The sequence below is a fragment of the Miniopterus schreibersii genome (assembly GCF_964146895.1).
Source record: "Miniopterus schreibersii genome assembly, chromosome: 2".
Taxonomy (NCBI): Eukaryota; Metazoa; Chordata; class Mammalia; order Chiroptera; family Miniopteridae; genus Miniopterus; species Miniopterus schreibersii.
In genome coordinates this window covers 146,611,814-146,631,312 of record NC_138102.1, presented here as the reverse complement: position 1 = coordinate 146,631,312, position 19,499 = coordinate 146,611,814, and the positions used below count along the sequence as shown (strand labels likewise).

General features: G+C 38.4%; 1 protein-coding gene across 2 annotated transcripts in view; it reads right to left on the bottom strand.

Moving 5' to 3' along the window:
* Nucleotides 1–19,499, bottom strand: part of NELL2 (neural EGFL like 2) — a 280,535-nt gene that overhangs the window by 136,364 nt on the left and 124,672 nt on the right. For both annotated transcript variants that reach the window (XM_081129767.1, XM_081129768.1), the window contains exons 11-13: nt 15,997–16,088; nt 12,770–12,872; nt 4,602–4,730 (exon numbers count right to left, since the gene is read on the bottom strand). In XM_081129767.1, the coding sequence (XP_080985893.1) occupies nt 4,602–4,730; nt 12,770–12,872; nt 15,997–16,088 (324 nt within the window). The remainder of the gene's footprint in view (nt 1–4,601; nt 4,731–12,769; nt 12,873–15,996; nt 16,089–19,499) is intronic.

Sequence of the window (19,499 nt, the reverse complement as noted above, 5' to 3'; positions counted from 1 at the left end):
TCCTTTCCTCTCTCTGAAATCAATAAAGATATATTTAAAAAAAAAAACACAACTGCTAAAAGAGTATGAGGACCAGGACTACTTATTTTAATGGAACACAAAAACAGGAATTACAATTCTCATTTCCCTCTGTGTTTAGAAAATGGGCATAGGCTTTACTGTCACCTCCAGTAGAAAGTGAGCTCCATGAGAACAAGGGCTTAATCAGTTTTGCTCATAACTGTCTTACCAGCACCCACTCAAGGCCTAGCATATAGTATGTGCTCAACAAATACTGTGAATAAATGAATGCTGAACAAATAGATTCTCTATATTCAGTCTAATGAAAGAAGCCAATCATAGATCAAAATCCCAAGAATAGCCTATGGATCCACCTCTGAGAAAAAGAAGTGCTGTTCTTAACTCCATTTGATACATACATAGATATATCATTAACTGATGACTGATTTATGATTTCTTCTCTATACATCATCCAAAGTGATCATAAACTCCACTAGACTTATATGAGTATTTCCTGTAGGAGTGCATTCTTTGGGGGTAGAGGGGATCCGCCGATCATGAAATCCACACAACTATAGTGTTTTGTTTCAAAAGAATAGCATATGGGTAGCCTTGATCACTTCTTCAACTGCCTTTGCATGGGAACCTATGCCTAAGAAGAAATCCAGAGAAGTTTAACCTTTATTAGGTTTGATTTTTAAAATTTAAAGTCCTTCCTTCATGTCAGAGGAGACCCTGACTTCAAAGAACAGAATGCCTTTTGCCTTTTTCTCTGATTTGTGTATCTTAATGGTGTTCAAGTTACAAATGAATGGAAATTGATTTTTGAGTTAGAGAAAGCTGAAGTTAATTTAATGGAAATTATTCATCCCAGAGACTAAATGATGACTGAGTCGCGCCTCCCCCCCCCCATCCAAAAGTGGCTACTACACATTCAAATTTAGCTGTGTCACTTGATAGGAATTTCTCAGAACTTTTGCACCAAAACTCCTCAATTGGAGAAGAAATTATTTTCATGAAAAACAAACAAAAAAACAAAACAGACATTATTTCCTCAGCATTGTAAGCATGTTAAATAGATGTTCCTCAATGCCTAAAAACACTTTAATGTTTCCATATATCATATTAATTCCAAAAACTGTTTTATGTTGCAACTTTTTAACTTGGTTGGATGGATAGATGGTGCCATTAAAGGCCAATTCATATTTGGAAACATCAGAAATGCTTTTGCTCTTCTTTTTTTTTTCTTAACTTGTAACTTTGATGGTTAATTTTATATGTCATCTTGACAAGGCCTGGGGTGACCAGGCATTTGGTCAGACTTCATTCTGGGTAGTGTCTGTGAGGGTGCCTCTGGACGAGATTAACATTAATTTGGTAGACTGTGTAAAGCAGATTGCCCAGCCTAATGTGGGTGAATCCCATCCAATTAATCCAAAATCAGAATAGGACTAAAGGGCTGAGTAAGAGGAACTGCTTGCCTGACTGATTAGCTGGGACATTGGTCTTCTCTTGTCCTTGGATTGGAACTTACACCATCAGCTCTCCCAGGTATCCTCTGACAGGAAATCTTGGGACTTCTCAGTCTTCATAATCACATAAACCAAGTCCTTATTATCTATCATCTATCTATCTATCTATCTATCTATCTATCTATCTCTATCTATCTATCTATCTATCTATCTATCTATCTATCTATCTATCTATCTATCTATCATCTATCATCTATCATCTCTCCATCCATCCATGTCTATTTCCATTTCTATATCTCTGTCTATGTACAGTAGTCTCCCTTACCTGTGGGGCATATGTTCCAAGACCCCAATGAACACCTGAAATCACAGACAGTACCAAACCCTAGATATACCCTATTTTTTCCCTATACATATATACCTATAATAAAGTTTAACTTATACGTTAGGCAATTTCACAGATAAAATATTTGTTCTTAGCAACCTCAGCATACAATATTTTGTTGTTTCCCTATTATGCCAAGAACTTTCACCTTTTCACTTCCAAGGAAGCACTTTACAGCTTCTCTTTGGCACATCTGAGTTGGCAGCATCTTCCATTTGCACTCTGGGGTCATCATTAAGTAAAGTAAGGGTCACTTGAACGCAAGCACTGCAATGGCATCACAGTAGATCTGGTAGCCCAGACGGCTACTGAGTCACTAACGGGCAGACACTGGACAAAGGGATGACTCCTGTTCAGGGCAGGACCTCATGAGATTTCATCATACTACTCAGAATGGGGCTCAATTTAAAACATATAAATTTTTTGTTTCTGGAATTTTTCATTTAATATTTCTGAACCATGACTGACTGTGTGTAACTGAAACCACGAAAAGCAAAACTGCAGATAAGGGGGGGAATGCTGTTTGTCCTTTTGGTTCTGTTTTTCTGGAGAACCCTCATTAATACAGTAACCTTGTACTTTTTTTATTCAAGATGCTACCATAACACACAACAGAGAGTGCATCATTAACCATAGTTTTGAAAGCTACAGCGTCTGCTAGAATTCCCTAATTAATCCCACAGGGCTCAGTCCTCTGGTTATTTATCCCCACTCTGTTAAACATGCTTCCCATTAGCTCCAGCGGGAACTTGTGTGCAGGGCTTACAATAAAAAATTGGAACTCATTCAATATCTTTCCCTTCATATCTCTCAGAGCAACTCTGTGAGGCTATCACTCATCTTACGCTTAAAGAAATTCTCTCAGATTAGCCCTCTATTCCATAGTTAATGAAATGCAGATACTGGCTATATCAGGAACTCACCACTAAAGGAATTAGTTGTGCAGTGGTAAGCAGCTGAGAAAGAGGGAGGGAGGGAGGGAGGGAGGGAGGGAGGGAGGGAGGGAGGGAGGGAGGGAGGGAGGGAGGGAGGGAGGGAAGAACAGGAGGGAAAGAGAGAGAAAGTTTGTTTTCCCATTGTCTTCCTGTGTGGGTTATTTATTGTGGGCTCAGCTCATTACAGTTTCTGTAACCGCAATGAGATGTTTTCTGGATGCACTAGAGAAATTTTTCTTTTCAGAAACAATCCATTTTTAAAGCAGTTAACTGGCTTACCAAAAGAAAAATCTATATGCTATTCTTATTTATCAAAATGAGAATTAGATTAGGTATCTAATGAGTAAATTAAAAGTAGTAAAAATTTTAAAACACTAAATTTAAAGATAGATGATATAAACTTGAACCCTGAGTTTACTGTTTGCTGTCTGGGTAAATAATTGGGGGCAAATCATTTCATTTCCAAGCTCTTCAGCTTTCTGAACCGCAAGATAGGAGATTATAATGATGCCTGCATCATGGGACTGCTGGGTGAAATAAGATGTATGTGGAAGGCATTTTAAATGAATCTAAAGAACCATTTGGTTATTAGTAGTTGGTGGTATTTTTTATTACAGCCTTATTGACAAACAATAGCAGGAAAGGAGAATAAAAATAGAAGCATAGAGAAATTGCATGTTTTCATTAAGAGTTATGGTCACATTGCTTGTACATGGCTAGAATCTTCTGAAAAAAAGGTAGAAGAGACATCATTAGCTAACGGGCTGCATTAAAAAGACAAATGAGGTGGGAGGAGGCAGTGTTCCTTTTGATATGATGGGTGGGGAAAAAAAGGTATTTGTGGTCCTTTTACCATGCATGCCATTTATCAGTACACATGTAATTTAACAAATAATGACTGTTATAAGTGAGTAAATTTCTTTTTTTGCACTACTCAAAATAATTTTTAAGGCCAATACATACCAATTTAAAACAACTGAATCTCTTTCTAGCTATAAAAATCAGTATGATGATTAGACTTTTTTATACAATATAAACTCATTCAATAAGTTCCATGCTTGTCCTGAATAACCTTTGGGGGTGAGGTAGCCTAAAGGAACCCCCCTGTTCAGCATAACAAAGCATTTCAAGCCATCAATAAAGAAGTATATCTTAAACTCTACCTGTCTGGTTCTGTTTTAGAAGCTTGGGACAATTCAAGAAAAAAAAAACAATCTATAACAACAAGGACCTCCTCACTGTATTTGGACTGTTTCCATGAGCGAATAAATTACCTTGGATACTAGTGAAGAATTTTTTAAAAAAACTAGGAACACATTTACTCTACTGGAGCTATATACTAAATACTGCAGAGGGTCAATACCGCTACCGAGATTGTTTACAGTAGTAAACAAAAACAGCAGTGGGCACTTTATCTTCGGGGTAATTGATTGCCTTTGTTACACAACATTGTCTGGGAAAATCTGCCTACAATTCTAACTGCAAGCCACAGTAATCGTGTGTCAATATGTGAACTATCTGAATATCTAATTATGAAAAAAATAAAATTAAAAGGAAGGCAATTTCACAGTGGGAGTATTGTTCTAATTCAAGAAACCAGCCATATTAACTTATTAGTCTGACATATAGCAGATAGCTGAAAAACTTTAATTTGAAAGATAATTATTTTTAGCTGATTAATATGCTTCAAATTAAATTCACCACTTTTAATGGGCCCATCAACTTGACAACCTGGGAAATTAATAAATTTTGCATGCAGTAATCCTAGGAAGTTCATACAGCGGAGCCACACATCATTACAAGGATTACCTTCACAGTAGGCATTGTCCTGTCGAAGAGCCCTAAACCCATCTCGACAGCTACAAACGGCCCTGTCATTCAGATTTCTGCAGACAGAATTCTCCATGCAGCTATGCCTTTCAGAACAAAAGTCGTAACCTACAAGAAAAAGGGAATTTGTTAAGGTAAATGAGCCATGACAAAGCAAATAAACCTTGTCTACTTCATAGCATCCTTTGATTTAGAAGCAATTTTTCCCTAAATGATTTTTAAAATTGATATCTTTATCCAGTGTTTACAGAACCGAACTGTATGCTATGTGTACTAAAAAGTTTTTCTTTATGTCTAAACTTGATTAATTCCTACTTCAAGTTATTCTATGTCTTGTTTCTGACTTTATAAATGTTATCTAGTCCCTAATATTCTGATAACAGTCCTCCAAGTATCTGAAACAAAGAGTCTTAGAGTCCAAAATGTAGGTTTACAATACAGAAGATAATACAGTGAGAAAGTGATCTGAGAACTAGTAGTGGAACATTATTAATAGCTGTGGGTAATAAAAACCAAGCCAGAGGAAATGTGCACATTATGTATTTGAGAAATGAAACAGCCTGGTCCTTAAAAAAATTTCAAAATGTGTTTAAAAATGAAAATTACACCGCTTCAATCTAATTTTCTCCAGAAATCTGCAAGGCAAAGTATGCCCACTCAAGAAGAAAATTTTTATGAATTAACAACGATTTCACAGATTCCAGAGTCTTTATGAGAAGAAAAACGGAATATTTTATAAACAGTGACACCAATCACGTGCAGTTTCCGAGGATCTCTTTTTCCTGAATCCCTTGTTCAAAGATCGTCTGAGATGCTGAAATAAAAAGCTTGAACACTGGGATCCATATTTAATGGAAATTACATGATTATACATCATTCAAACAATTTTCAAATTGCCTGGTGCATAAGTTATCTCTCTAGTTTTACAATGTTTAATGAATTACCATTTCAGTCTCTACGTATAAAAGAAGTCTAGAAGAATATAGTTCATGTAGCTAGAATAAACTAGCCTGCCTATAGCCAAGAAAAGAGTTTTACCTGAGCAATTCGTGAAGATGGGAGCTCTAAACTGGCTCATGCTATTTGTGATCAACTTACATACAACACTGTGAGTCAGTGGAAGGGTAGATGAAGCTATCCTATAGCCGGCAGGCATATCTGGTACAGCTAAATGGTTATTGTCCATTCTGATTGGTTTGGGGTCCACTGACTACTTTGAATGTCACCCAGAATTAAAACATATCCCTAAAGAAGACCAGAAAAATACAGTAGTCCCCCCTTAGCCCAGGGTGGGGGGTAGGATATGTTCCAAGGTCCCCCAGGAGATGACTGAAACCACAGGGACTGTACCAAACCCTATATATCATATGTTTTTTCTTACATATACACACCTATGATAAAGTTTAATTTAAAAATTAGGCACAGTAAGAGATTAACAACAATAATAAAATAGAACAATTATAACATATACTGTAACAAAAGTTATGTGAATGGCTTTGGGACCAGTATTAAGCAAAATCAGTCACTCGAACACAAGCCCTGTGACACCAGGTCAGTGGATCTGATAACTGAGATGGCTACTAAGCGACTAAAGGACAGGCAGTTTGTACCATGTATATGTGCAAAGGGCTCATCCATGTCCCAGGCAGGATGGAGCTGGGTGGATCGAGATTGCATCATGCTACGCAGAACAGTGTGCAATTTAGCACTTACGAATTGTTTATTTCTGGAATTTTCCATTTAATATTTTTGGACTGCCATTGACCACAGGCAACTGAAACCATGGATAAGGGGGGACCACTGTATATAGTGAACGACAGCATTTAAATCACTTGGCCACTTTTCTTGACAAGATTCTACACAATATAAATTCTCATGATTAAAACTGAACATTTAGAAGTAAAAAGTTCGTTTTTAAGAAGAAAACCTTTTTCTTGTATGGTCTTTTTATTTCCTCCTCCTTTAAATAGTTAAATTGGAACCATATTTCTTAAAATGTGTTCCACTGCCTTTTTACAATGCCCAAGGGGGAATCATTTCAACTAAAAAGTCATCTTCATCTCTATCTCAATAGCTCAGCACATCCTCAACCTAAAATGAAAAGGCTCCAAAAAAAATCACTTCATATTTATTCCAAATTAAAGCAAAGTTACTAAAACAAAAAACAAACAAGCAAATAAACAAAAAATTGGCCCACTCCTTAAGATACACAGAGAATTAAGAGGCCATGCTCCCAACAACTTTGGGAGGTTGCGACTAAGAACAGGTGCTGTTCCTGATGCATTTTTATTCTTCTCTTAAACGTTTATATTTTTTCAAAACGATCTTTCAGTTTTTCACTTTGCTCCATATTGTCTGCTCCTGCATTTCAGACTCTGCCCGAGCACGGCCCCCCTGACTGCCACAGGCCGCCCGGCTCTCGCCCGGGGCCTGCTCCACCCGCGCACCGGGCGAGGCCTCATCCCAGCTTCACACGCTGTGCACACACTCGCCGGGTGTGTCCCTGCCACGAGAGCTCCAGCTGCAAGACAGCAGCGTGCTTCTATGTTCACTGTGAGCTTTAGTTAGGGAGGACTTTAGTTTTGATCAGATGCTGTTTTGTTTGTGTGTTTGTGTGAGTGCTTAATTAACCAGAGCCTGGAAAACTGAAAATGTCATCAATAAAATTCAAATTTACTCTAAACAATGTCAAACAGCTATTTTGATTTAGTCTCTAAACAAATAAAGTCACTGAATCTATTGGTTGTTTTACTGCTTAGAGACAAAATGTCAGGGTCAAAAGACTAACTACCGATAAGTAGAAAATTCAGCCTCGGTTAAAGTGGGTTGTTTCCAATCTATAAGGAATAACTTTAAAACACCAGAGTATGGGTTGGCAATAAACCAGGGTTGGATTACCTTCAGAGTTGCATTTGTACTCACATGTGCTTGGCTTTTGGATTAGGAAGACCTGGATTTACATCTCATCTCTACCACTTACTGGCTGTGTCAATTAGCTGTGTAAGTTAATTAACCTTCCTAAACCTTTAGTTTCTCTCACCTGTAAAATTAGGATAATATCTACCTTGCAAAAATCTAAGGTTCAAATGAGATCATCTATGTAAAAGCATAATAGTATAGTATCTGTTAATAATTAAAGCAATTAGAATACCACTAATAAGCCACAAACCAAATTTGTTGAGATACCTATCACAGAAGAAAATTCAAATATTAGTTATAGATGGATGGACCAATAATCGAATACAATCTAGCCTTTCTTTTATTTCTCCCTTTGGGTTTTAACCTCAAAGATACCAAGTTTTTTATTCCTTTTGTGAGCTTTTCAAATGAAGTGCTGTGTCTTCTATTAAATGTAGTTTTATGAAATATTAGCATGTATTTCCGTATAACTGGATAAGCAGGGAAGGGTGCATACAAGAGATTATAAGAACAATATAGATAAAGGTTATATTTAATAATCAGGAAGAGAGGATCCACTCATTTTGAGGTGAATATTTGTTGGTATTGCCTACAGGCACCTATTCCCCCTTTTTGAAAAATAAAACCAACCTAGACATACTTTGGATGAACATTCACCCTTAATGTCAAGTTGTGTGCTTATTAAGAAATAGACTCTACAGCCCCACAGGAAAAGGTATTCCAGAGGCCTGGAAACAACAGTTTCTTCAGGTCTGGGCATCTGATCCAGTTCAGGCTCATAAAGACAAATGAAACTCAATTCTGGGTCATTTGTTCAGTTCATGAGAACACTGAACCCTTCTTCCACCTACTTTGGTATCATAATGTTGTGAGCCTAAGAATGTCAGGAGGCTACCTGAGCACACAAAGAGCCTAAAGACAAAGCTGCCTCAGAGGAGACAAACTGAGAGATGCAGCTGGGAAAGGGGCGGGATTGGAGATCTGATGCAAGCTGCTTCCTGGGCCCATAAGCTCCACATTTTGCTTAAAGGCAGTTGGATTAGGTGTTCTATCTCTTGCACCTCAAAGAACATGAACTTGTGTAGATACTGTTTGCAAGACAATGGGTAATCCTGATTTTTCCCTAAGTGTGATACATATGCATAGATGAATTTTTTTTTTTAATTCTATTTTTTAAAAATATATCTTTATTGATTTCAGACAGAGGAAGGGAGAGGCAGAGAGAGAGAGAGAGAGAAACATCAATGATGAGAGAGTCATTGATCGGCTGCCTCCTGCACGCCCCCCCGCTGGGGATGGAGCCCGAAACCCAGGCATGTGCCCTGACCGGGATTCCAACTGTGACCTCCTGGTTCATAGAGGGGACACTCAACCACTGAGCCACACTAGCTGGGCTGGATGAACATTTTTTTTAACTTAAATTTTATTTTTCAATTACAGTTTACATTCAATATTTTTTTATATTCTTTTCAGGTGTACAGCATAGTGGTTAGAAAATCATATACTTTATAAAATGTGTTACCCTGATATTTCCAGTACCCATGTGGCACCATACATAGTTATTGCAATATTATTGACTATATTCCCAGTGCTGTACTTTACATCCCAGTGGCTCTATTGTAACTACCAATTTGTACTTCTTAATCTCTTCACCTTTCTCACCCAGTCTGCCAACCCCTTTCCCTCTGGCAACCATCAGTCCACTTTCTGTTGGATGAACATTTTTTAAAAAGTACTAATGGCAATGGATTTCTTTTCACGTGTATAAGAAATACATGAATCTAATAACAAATGATCCCACTATTTCATGGGTACCATTATTTAGGAATAAAACTAAAGTTTAAACAATGAGTTGACTAACAGATATAAAAAATTAACTAACCAATGCTATTAGTAATATATAGATAATAATAATCTTAAAGGTGTAATTGAATAATGTGGGAAACTGTGAATTACCCAGAAGCTGGGAGAGAACAATCCACACGCCCTCAGCCCTCTGCTTCGTGATGTCCCTACTACTTATCATTATGAGGAACGATGAATTAACTGCCAACTTAAAGTGGGCATCCAGTAAATAGCCCTTGATATACTGCACCTAGAGAAAGGGGCTGCAACGGGAGGAGAAGGGAAATGGGAAGGGCTGCAGAGATGAAAACTGTATCTAAGTCAGAGTCCTCACTGTACCATCGAGTCTCTCTCATGTTGTAATTTGTTATAAGCTTCCTTGAAAATGAAAAGAACATTCCTGCTACACTGCTTCTGAGATGCAGTGGGATATTCGACTGCATGGGACCTAGAAAACAGCCTTGGCTGGATTTGATTTGGTGCCTAGAGATTTGGAGCCTTATTTCAGTGCACAGCTTGGCTTCCAATCACTGGCAGAGCCTATAGTAGAAAGGTCAACACTTGAATCTCCTGCTCTGCCCTCAGGGAACACTTTCTAACTCTTGCTGAACAACTAACTTTCTCAGCTGTGAGCACAGCATCTTTAGCACCGGGCACAAAGGACTGGAAACGGGAGGCCAATTTTATTACAAATGAATTTGTCACAACGTAAGTGTAGGAGTTGACTCACAATTTAAACCTAGAGAATATGCCCTTTTTTTTGGTTTAAAAGTCAGAGAATGCCAGGAGAACTCATTTGGTTATATATTTGAAGTGAGAAATAGAAGCAAGCTTTATTATAAATGGTGCTAAATGTTTCAAGAAGGGCCAATTTGTCCAATTTCAGTTCCAGTGTTATCTAAGCCAGTGGTTCTTAATTCTGGCTACATAAAAGAATTTATCAGGGTTTTGTGGCATTTTTATTGGTGATACCAAGACTCCATTCATATCTATTACATAAGAATCTCAGGTGGTGGGGTGTCGGTCACAGAATATTTTGTCATTGTATTTTCAGTGTGTTGTGTAAACACATTAATTTTTAAAACTATAAACAATTCAAATATAACACTATCTTTGTAGCTATGTTTTCTAATTTCTAGCTTGCTTTTTGTAATATTATATCACGGCTCTTTTAAAAAGAAATGGATGTGATTGGGGCTTCTCTTGACTTCTCAACATCTTATCTCAGGTTCTCCCTCAAGTCTTGTCCTAGCCCAATCTTGACTAATTTCTACACTATGTACCTCTCTAATCTCTGAGCAGCTCCTGGGCACTACCAGTGGATTAAGGATGGCTACAACATTTTAGCACTCCTTCTGTCATGGAGAGGTCTATTTCCCCTCCCCTTGAACCAGGGCTTTCCTAGGACTGCTTTAACCAATGAACTATGGTAGGAGTGATGCTGTGTCAGATCCAGATCTAGTCTTTAAGAGCCAAGAGCCACCACTTAAGTATGACTATTGTCCTACTGGAGAGACCACAGGGAGAAGTGCTGAAATCATGTGGAGAGGGAAAGAGCTCTGGATGGGCCCAGCCTCCCGTCATTGCTACTGAGATGTCCAGCATGTAGTGAGGCCATCCTGAATCATCCACCCCTTGAATCTTCTACCCCAGCCCAGCTTCCAGCTGAGTGACCCCAGTGAACACCATGTGGAGTAGAAGAATGACCTGGCCAAGCACCGTCTGAGTTCCTGACCCACAAAGTTGTGATATATAATAAAATGGTTGTTTGTTTTAAGCCACTGAGCTTTGGGGCCACTTTGTTATGCAGCAACAGATAACTACTGAAATGTGGTCCCACTGACCAGTAGTTTCAGCATCACCTGGGAGCTTATTACAAACACAGGTTCTTGGGTTCGAACCCAGACCTACTGGATCAGGATCTGCATTTTAATAACAACCTCAGGTTATTTGTATGCACATTTAAGCTTGAAAAGCATGGGTACAGCCTACCTGTAGCCATCCAGTTCCCAAATCAAGTGGCTGGAATGAGCACTCTTGATTCACATCAAATTCTGCACACGCTCTGTGTAAGGTGCAGGTCAGATTCCGTGGGGATAAAACCTCTGACGGCCCTTCTTGTTTGTCCATTTGATTATAGTCCTTTTGGTCGTGTTCCCTCATTCCTGAGAGCTACCCTAAAAGCTCCTTGAAGGGCAAACCAAGTCTTAAACCACTTTGAAATTCCCAAAGAGCTTTTCACAGAACTGAGGTTTTAAAACTCATAATTGAACGGAAGGAAGAAGGAGCTAAAGAGACAGAACTGCACCACCCTGCTAAAGCTGGGGAGGAAGGTCGTGTCTACTTTTAATAGATTAGGTTAGAAGGAAAGAAAATGGTATAGGTTTATAAGGTTTGTGTGTGGGGGGGTTGTTTTTGTTTTTTTTACTTTTTTCTATTTAAGCTTTCCTTTGCACCAGCTAAAGGCCATTATTCAAGTAAGTGTTAGTGGCTCATTTAGAGCAGTTTGCTATATATATACAGAATCAACTACCTGAGTTCTGAACGCCAACTACATCCCAGATGTCAGACTAGGTATTAAGGATATAGAGGTGATATAAAAATCCAGCCCTGCCCTCGAGGTACATAGTTCAACAAAGGAAGTGGATTCACAAACACATAATTTCAGGATAATACAGGAAGGCATATATAATTTCATGATTGGTAGGCATCATATAAAGTTCCAATCCTTTAGTCTAATACTTGAGTCTACAATAAAATACCAAGTGTGAGAATCATGAGTGATGGGGAATGCTCTTCCTCCGACGGCATCCCATTGCATTTCTGATTAGCTAAATGTTACTGTTTTGTTACATTGAACTAAAAATCAGTCGAGGGCCATTCGTCACAGAGGCAACACAAAACAAGCAGGGGACGTCTGATGACCGCTGTCTCCCTGGTGGCCTGGCAGACTGAGTGAAGACAGTGGAAATGATGAGAGAGGGATCTGCAGTAATCCACATGGGAATCATGCTAAGTCAATTCTAAGAACAAACGGAAGGGAAATGAGACACAAACAAGCAAACTAATGAAATAAGTCAGCACTGTTGTGTCCAACTCTTCAGCAGCGTCATGCTGACTCAGACCTGGGCACAGAGGGAAGCTGAGAGCTCCAGGGCTTGAGACAGGTTAGTGGAAATACATGAGAGCACCTTGATTTTAATTCAATAGCTACAATAATCACTGCATAGCTAACCACTGTGTGCCAGATCAGAAACGCATTTAGGGGAAATACTACTGGTCTTTGGAAATAACTTGCTGATTAAAATTTATCTTTCATCTTGGTTGTAAAAGCCTCCTAAGATGACTCATACGCATATGTCTTCTTTGCAAAATGGTCTTACCTTTACAAACTTTGCAACAGCTATGAGACAAGGTGATCTGTTGAGATTCTAGACAATCCAAAGCTGGACAGCCTGGACTCTCAACCAGCTTCATAGTCTGGTCCTGTCAGACAACAGAAAATAAACACTTCAGACTTTTTAATTAGGACTCCCTAAGAAGTTTTCAGATCCAGCATCTGAAAAGGCTCTTCTGATATAAAACAAAAATTTTCATCCAGAGAACCTCTGCATCAGCCACAGGCTCACTAATGACTTTAAATCATAACTGGAGAGCCTTTAAAATGGACAAGCAGCACTTGGAAAGCACTTTAAAATGGATACTGCAGCCATGTCTAGAATTTGCCAAACAGAACAATTTTTGCAGGGTAATCCTGAAAAATTCTGCTGGCTTTACAACACATTTGCTCATCCAGATGACAACTGTGGCAAAGATGCAGCTTGAATTAGATCAACAGCTCACTGAAAGAAAAAAAAAACAACAACAATAAATAAAAACGGAGCTTTTTAAACATGCTCATTTCAAAATTTTCTAGACTGTTCTAGGAGATTCTCACAGGTGAGTCTGGTAAGGAGTATTGGGGATCTCCCAGCAAAACTGTAAAGGAAGTGAGGGCAGGATTCATGTCTCCTGCAAATGAATTCCTAGCATTTTTTCTGGCACATAATTGGCACTCAAAAAAACTTTCTTAAATGAATGAATAAATCAATGTATTATTACAGTTCTAGCAAGCAAAGTAGATAAAATCCTTCTCAAGGAGAAACCAAAATATAAAATACTTTTCTGGTAAGTACAGTAACCCTGCCCTCAAAGCAAACATCTGGCTTCTGTACTGTCAATCTCCAATCTCTTAAGAACAGGGTCATTAACTATGTTCTATTATGCTTATCTGTACATAAGTAACAAAATAACTATTGGGACTTGCAGGCTTCCAGTTTATACTGCTCAATAGCCTAGATTTTTTTAGTTATTATTTCTGTAAGAACTGCTTATGGAAGAAGCACTCATTTCAACATCTCCCTCTTCCTGGTTTATGGATGAAAAAGACCTTCAAATTACCATAATCTCTTATCAAGACAGTGGCAGGTCATGTGCATACAGTGGAGTCAAATGCTAGTCTTCCTTTGACTTGATGGCAGTATCCTTTCTGACAATCTCATTTCCAGAACCACAGTGTTTTTCTGTGTTACCATTAAAGTCATTCTCTCAGGACACGTTTTCAAGGCCACAAAACTGACTATAAAGGAACAAAGAAGGACTAGAATTGACAGCTCAGAAAATGGAAGCACAAGAGAGCTGTCAATTATGTAAAGGTGTAAATACAGAAGCTACGGGGCCTGAGGGAGAAGAAACAATGGAAGTCCTTACTGTCAAGAATTTAGTCAAGAACTATAAAAGCTTATGATAATCTTGTAGAGCTGAGCTATAAAATCAATAGCCATTAGCTCCATGTAGCCCTTGAACACTGCAAATGTAAAATACACAGAAGATTTTGAAGGTTTAGTAGGACAAAAGAATGTAAAATATTTCATTAAGAATGTTATATTGATTACATGTTAAAATAATAATATTTTGTATATAAGGGGTTGAAATGAGTATAGAAAATTTAGCTCAATAAAAACCATGTTTGTGTTCATATCATACAATAGGTAACATTAGTTCATTCACTCAATATTTACTAAGCACCCAGGGTTGTCTATAGAGAATTCTCACTAAACCAATTTAAAATTAAAGCATTTTATAGCTATTTTAAAATCAATAGGCAACTATCCCAGTAAATTTCTAAACCATGATGATCAGTATTATGGAACACACTGGTCAGATGAAAAGAATCACACACATTAGATAGGGGAACCAGAAGCCCTCACAATTTTTAAATTTAAAGCTGATATTTCAAAGTTAGAGTTTACAATTAGAAACCAGCTGACAAAAGTTTTCCACATTCCTTGAAGTAACTTTCCTCTGATTCTATTTTCTCAACTTGGAGTCACTAGATCTCCCTCTAAGCCTTCCAATCCTTAAGGATATAATGGGATCTATTCCACTTAAAACAGTGCTGGGATACGAAAGCTGACAGAGAAATAGCCACCTTGAAATACAGTTCAGCAATTCATATTAACGCCGTTTCTATGCCTCAGCTCCTAGAGCATAGGAGACCTGAGTCAAAGCCAAAGGAGCAGCTAGAATACTTTATAATGAGCATGAAGAAATCAGAGCTTTCATATTCTAGAAATCAAATCTGTCACAGTCTAGCCTCAGTATGTCTCCTCTTTTCTCATCCCAAATGTCTTCCAACTTAAGATGCATGAAGCATGTAGTTGGCTTCATATTCAATTATCTTGGCAAAATTCTTAGGATTTTCCTTTCCCCAACACTTAATAGTCATATAAATGTTCACAGTTTACCGGTGGTGCCAGCATGGGAAATCACTTATCTTAACTTTCTGCATAATCTATACATACTAAATCATCCCCAAAACCCATGTATGGGAAGCATTTAAAAAGGAAAATTAAGAATCAAATGGAAATGAAAGCCTAAAGCAGAAACTTTATATGTAGAGTTTCCTTCAGGTAGAATGTGGCTTGAAATATTTATTGTCAAGAACTATAGCATTATAGTTTATAGAATGCAAATATGAAAAGTGTTATGAAACATAGTTTAGTTTTTCAATTAGCAGATCAAGAAGCAGGGTTAAAGAGTGACATTTGCTTCAGAAGAATATTTCAGGAGAACAAGGCAGTAAATTTCAAAAAGAATTCCCCTTCAAATCTTGTAAAATGTTCCTCCCAAAGAGATTAAGATTAATATCAATCTCATCTCCATCCCAATAGCTAAGTCTTATGAAGTAATTTTTATGTTTTGTTTTTAATTGGATTGAGTGATATTTCTCACAGGGGTCAAAACCATAAGTGACAACAGGCTGTTTATCTGTATCTACATTTTCTTCAAAACAGAAAACTAGGAGCTGATTTGAATTTAGAAAACATACAATAACTTCATAAAACTTCAATTTGACAAAAGACCATTTTTACTTATTGGTAAAATTATTTCACAACCATTAATTTACATGTTTGTAAAATAATGGGAATTTCTATATATTTGAACTAAAACTAATACCTTAAACCCCTTAGATGTTTTAAAGGTATTACAACGGTGAGATGTTAAAGAAACATTTACTGTGTTTGTATGACTGAAAGAATTCTGAAAAACTCAGGAACAGTCTCCTTACCTTGCACTCGTAGAGCACACACACTCCAGAAGACGAATAGACTGTACTCCTTTCTCCTTCAAAGTAGGTGCGTCCTTGAAATTGGCATATTGCTTTGGGATAAAAAAAAATACATATATATTAACTTTTTATTCTTCATTAGGAAAAATAGCTTTGAAATGTTCAGATTATTCTGCAACAATATTTCAACGTTCTCCTGCCTTTTCGGGGTGTTTGAGTAACTGTAAACCTAAATTCAACCTAACATAAGGCACATGTAGGCTCAGGTTCTTAGCACGCCCTCTGAGTTCAGAGTCAGATGAGGTAGAGCAAGGATAAGGGGCCCCGGGAGTCAGAATTAGGCCCAGCCAGTCACCTGCCTGCTAGGTGATGCCCCACGTGGGGGATATTCAGCAGGTGCTCAGGGCAGCTCCAAATCACGGTCAACCCAAATATGAGAAAAGTTCATTTTTTATACGCCATTACAGAATTTTAAAACATGTGTTAATTTTGGCACAGACATGTCAATTTTGTGTTTTATGGGTTAGTCTTATTTTATTTATAAATACATATGGATTAGGGTGAGCACTGTATTTAGGATGTTGAAATGCCTTAATCTGGGCCTGCCTTGTTTCCATCACAATTAAAAACAATTTTGAAACAGAACTTTAGATTCCATGGGGAAAACATATTTTTAATTAGTGAAAATGTATAGAAAGTATCAAATAATTTTTGGAAACTTTCAAAATATTTACTTACAATTCACACCAATATTTAGCCAACGGAAATCCTCTGCTTGTTTTGAAATGAATGCTTCACACCACCCACGCTGACTCATCACCTAACAGAGATTTACCCTGAAGCTGATGAGGCTTAACCTTCAGCACCAGTCTCGCCTCAGACCCCCTTCTAAGACTCTGAACTAACTTTTGTTCTCATAATTTTGTGTTGTTTTTCTTTGAAAGGTGGCACTCAGCATCATAGAAGCTTTGAAGCCCCACAACACCTACATCAACTCAAGCAAATTCCTTCAAAAGACCCATGTAAACAAGGTGACAGGGAAAGACTCCAGCAGTCGGCCCTACACACAAAATCCAATTCTCACTTTTAACAGCACGAATTTTACAAAGTCAATGTGTGTAGTTCCTTTTAATTTCATTGTAAGAAGAGAAGACTTCTCATCTTCAGAACCGATAGATCCCATTACCTTTAAAGTATCAAGTTGCACATAATAATTTGTAATAAAGAAGGTCAACATACTTTTATGAATAATATTAAATATATGTATGGTTGTACAAATATTCATATTTAAACTATAACCCAACTTTCACCTTTGCTGAAAAATTAGTTGATTATTTAAAAGCTGCACATTTACATAATGTGAACCATGCATATTTTTCAATGCCATCCTACAACTGATCTCCTCACTCAGCTTTTATTAATAATTTCACTACATAATATGTATCACTGGCAAATTGATGTTTAAGTGTTGGAGCATGCTGGAAAGGAATCCAACTCACTTGTATAAATTATACTACTCAAAAACTGGCTGGAGCTTGTTCACTCATGAATATTCAAAACAAAATTACAGATTTGTCAGCTGCATACTATCTGTCATATGAATAAATAGCATGTGCATTTACTTAATGAACCTGACTGATTAGAAAATATCTCTCTCCAACACGTAACTTTTAAGCGTGCTTTTTTTTGGTTTTCTTATGATATTCAGTAACCTCGAAATACCAAGATCTGGCATAGCGTGTGTGCAATGGCCCTTAATAAGTAGCACATTTTGTAAGATAATGAGAATAAATAAAACTTTCTTACTCTTACTGAGCACCTGCCATTCAGAGATTTCTAAGCCTATTGTATGATTTGACAATTGCAGCTTGTGCAAGTCCCAGAGTACGCTGAAGACAAAAAGGGATGGTCCAAGCCTTTCTCAGAACAGAGGGGAAAGGAAGCACCGGAAGAAACACAAGGGTAAGTTCTCCTTTTACAAAATCTTATGATAATTTAATATTCATGCAGAGCAGATGGACTGTCTATTCCAAACTCTTAATTCAAAAGATTCAACTAGGCAACTTGTGGGACGATAGGGCACCAAATGGAGCTTGGCAGCGGGAGGAAGCACAGAAACAAATGAGAGCACGATCGCTTCATTTCCTTCCAAGCAACGAGCACAAACCGTGAGCCTGGCTTAGGGAGAACCCAATGTGAGTGATTTTTGTCTTGAATTCAGAAAATCTACGATCATTTCTAAAAATACTACAAGGAATCCGGAAGATACCACTAGGATGGCTCCAGGACTTAGGAGTAGATTGAAGGGGTAAAAGTCATCTTTATTTATTAATACATTTAACAAGCATGTACTGAGCTCCTGTAGGTTGGTAGTCTGCTAGGTTCTAGGATTCGAAGATGAATTATCAATATTAAGATAAGTGCATTTTATGTACTTTACTGTATAGATATTACACTTTGATTTTTAAAAAATGAAAAGAACTGCAGATTCTTATGTTCAAGGGAATAGCAACAATAATAATTTATTGAAAAAAAAGCTGAATCAGCCTGATTCACGCCCTCACTATATAGCAGGACAGACAGGCTCATACCAGCTAACTACAGTGACCACCACCCTGAAGCGCTGTGATTGAGAAAGTCATTAAGTTACATGTTAGCGCAGGAGACTGAGTCGTGAACTCCTAAGAGGGGACACTGGACCAAGGCTGAGGAAAGAAATGAGGGCTGGCCAGCGGGAAGTCATCGCCACCCTAGGGCTAAGGTACAGGGAAAGGAAATGGTTTTACTGGAGCCCAAAGTGAGCCAGGTTGGAAAGGGAGGCTGCTTCGCGAGAGTGTCATCGTGAGACACACAGCTACTGCCAGGAACACGGGCTGGGGCCGCGAAGGAGCGGGGAAGACACGGCCAGCTCTCCCTCCCGCGTCCCGACGCCCGCCCCAGCCAGCTGGCGGGAGCCTGGGGTGCGGGGGCTGCAGGAGCCCGGCGGGGCGCGGGCAGGGCAGGGCAGGGCAGGGCAGGGCGGGAGAGAATGGGCCTGGGAGCTGGGCCCGGGAAGGGCACCCAGCACCCGCACGGGCGCTGTCACAGCCCTCACTTTAAACCATGAAGAGTCTAGTTTACACATAGGTTGTTTTGAAGGACATGAAAGAGTGGAACACAGAATAAATACATTTTGAGAAAAATTCAGAGACATTTAAAAAATGCGGATCTACTTTAAGGAAAAATCTAGAGAGTTTATCAAAAAGAGGGCCTTAGGCCGGCAGAAGGCAAGAGAAAGGAACTGAGCCCTGGAGAGATCAAGGGTCCAAACAGGAGGGAAAGCAGAGTAGGCCAGCGACCGGGCTTTAACCAAGGCCGCCCTGCAGGTATCAGAACAAAGCCTCGAGACAGTGATGTTCACTGTGGCTGCCACACTGACTGCTAGGAAGTCTCTAGAATTCCCCAGCTGAAATGTACCTGCCTGTTCACCTTTTCCTAGCAGAGTAGGAAGCAAAAGAAACCAT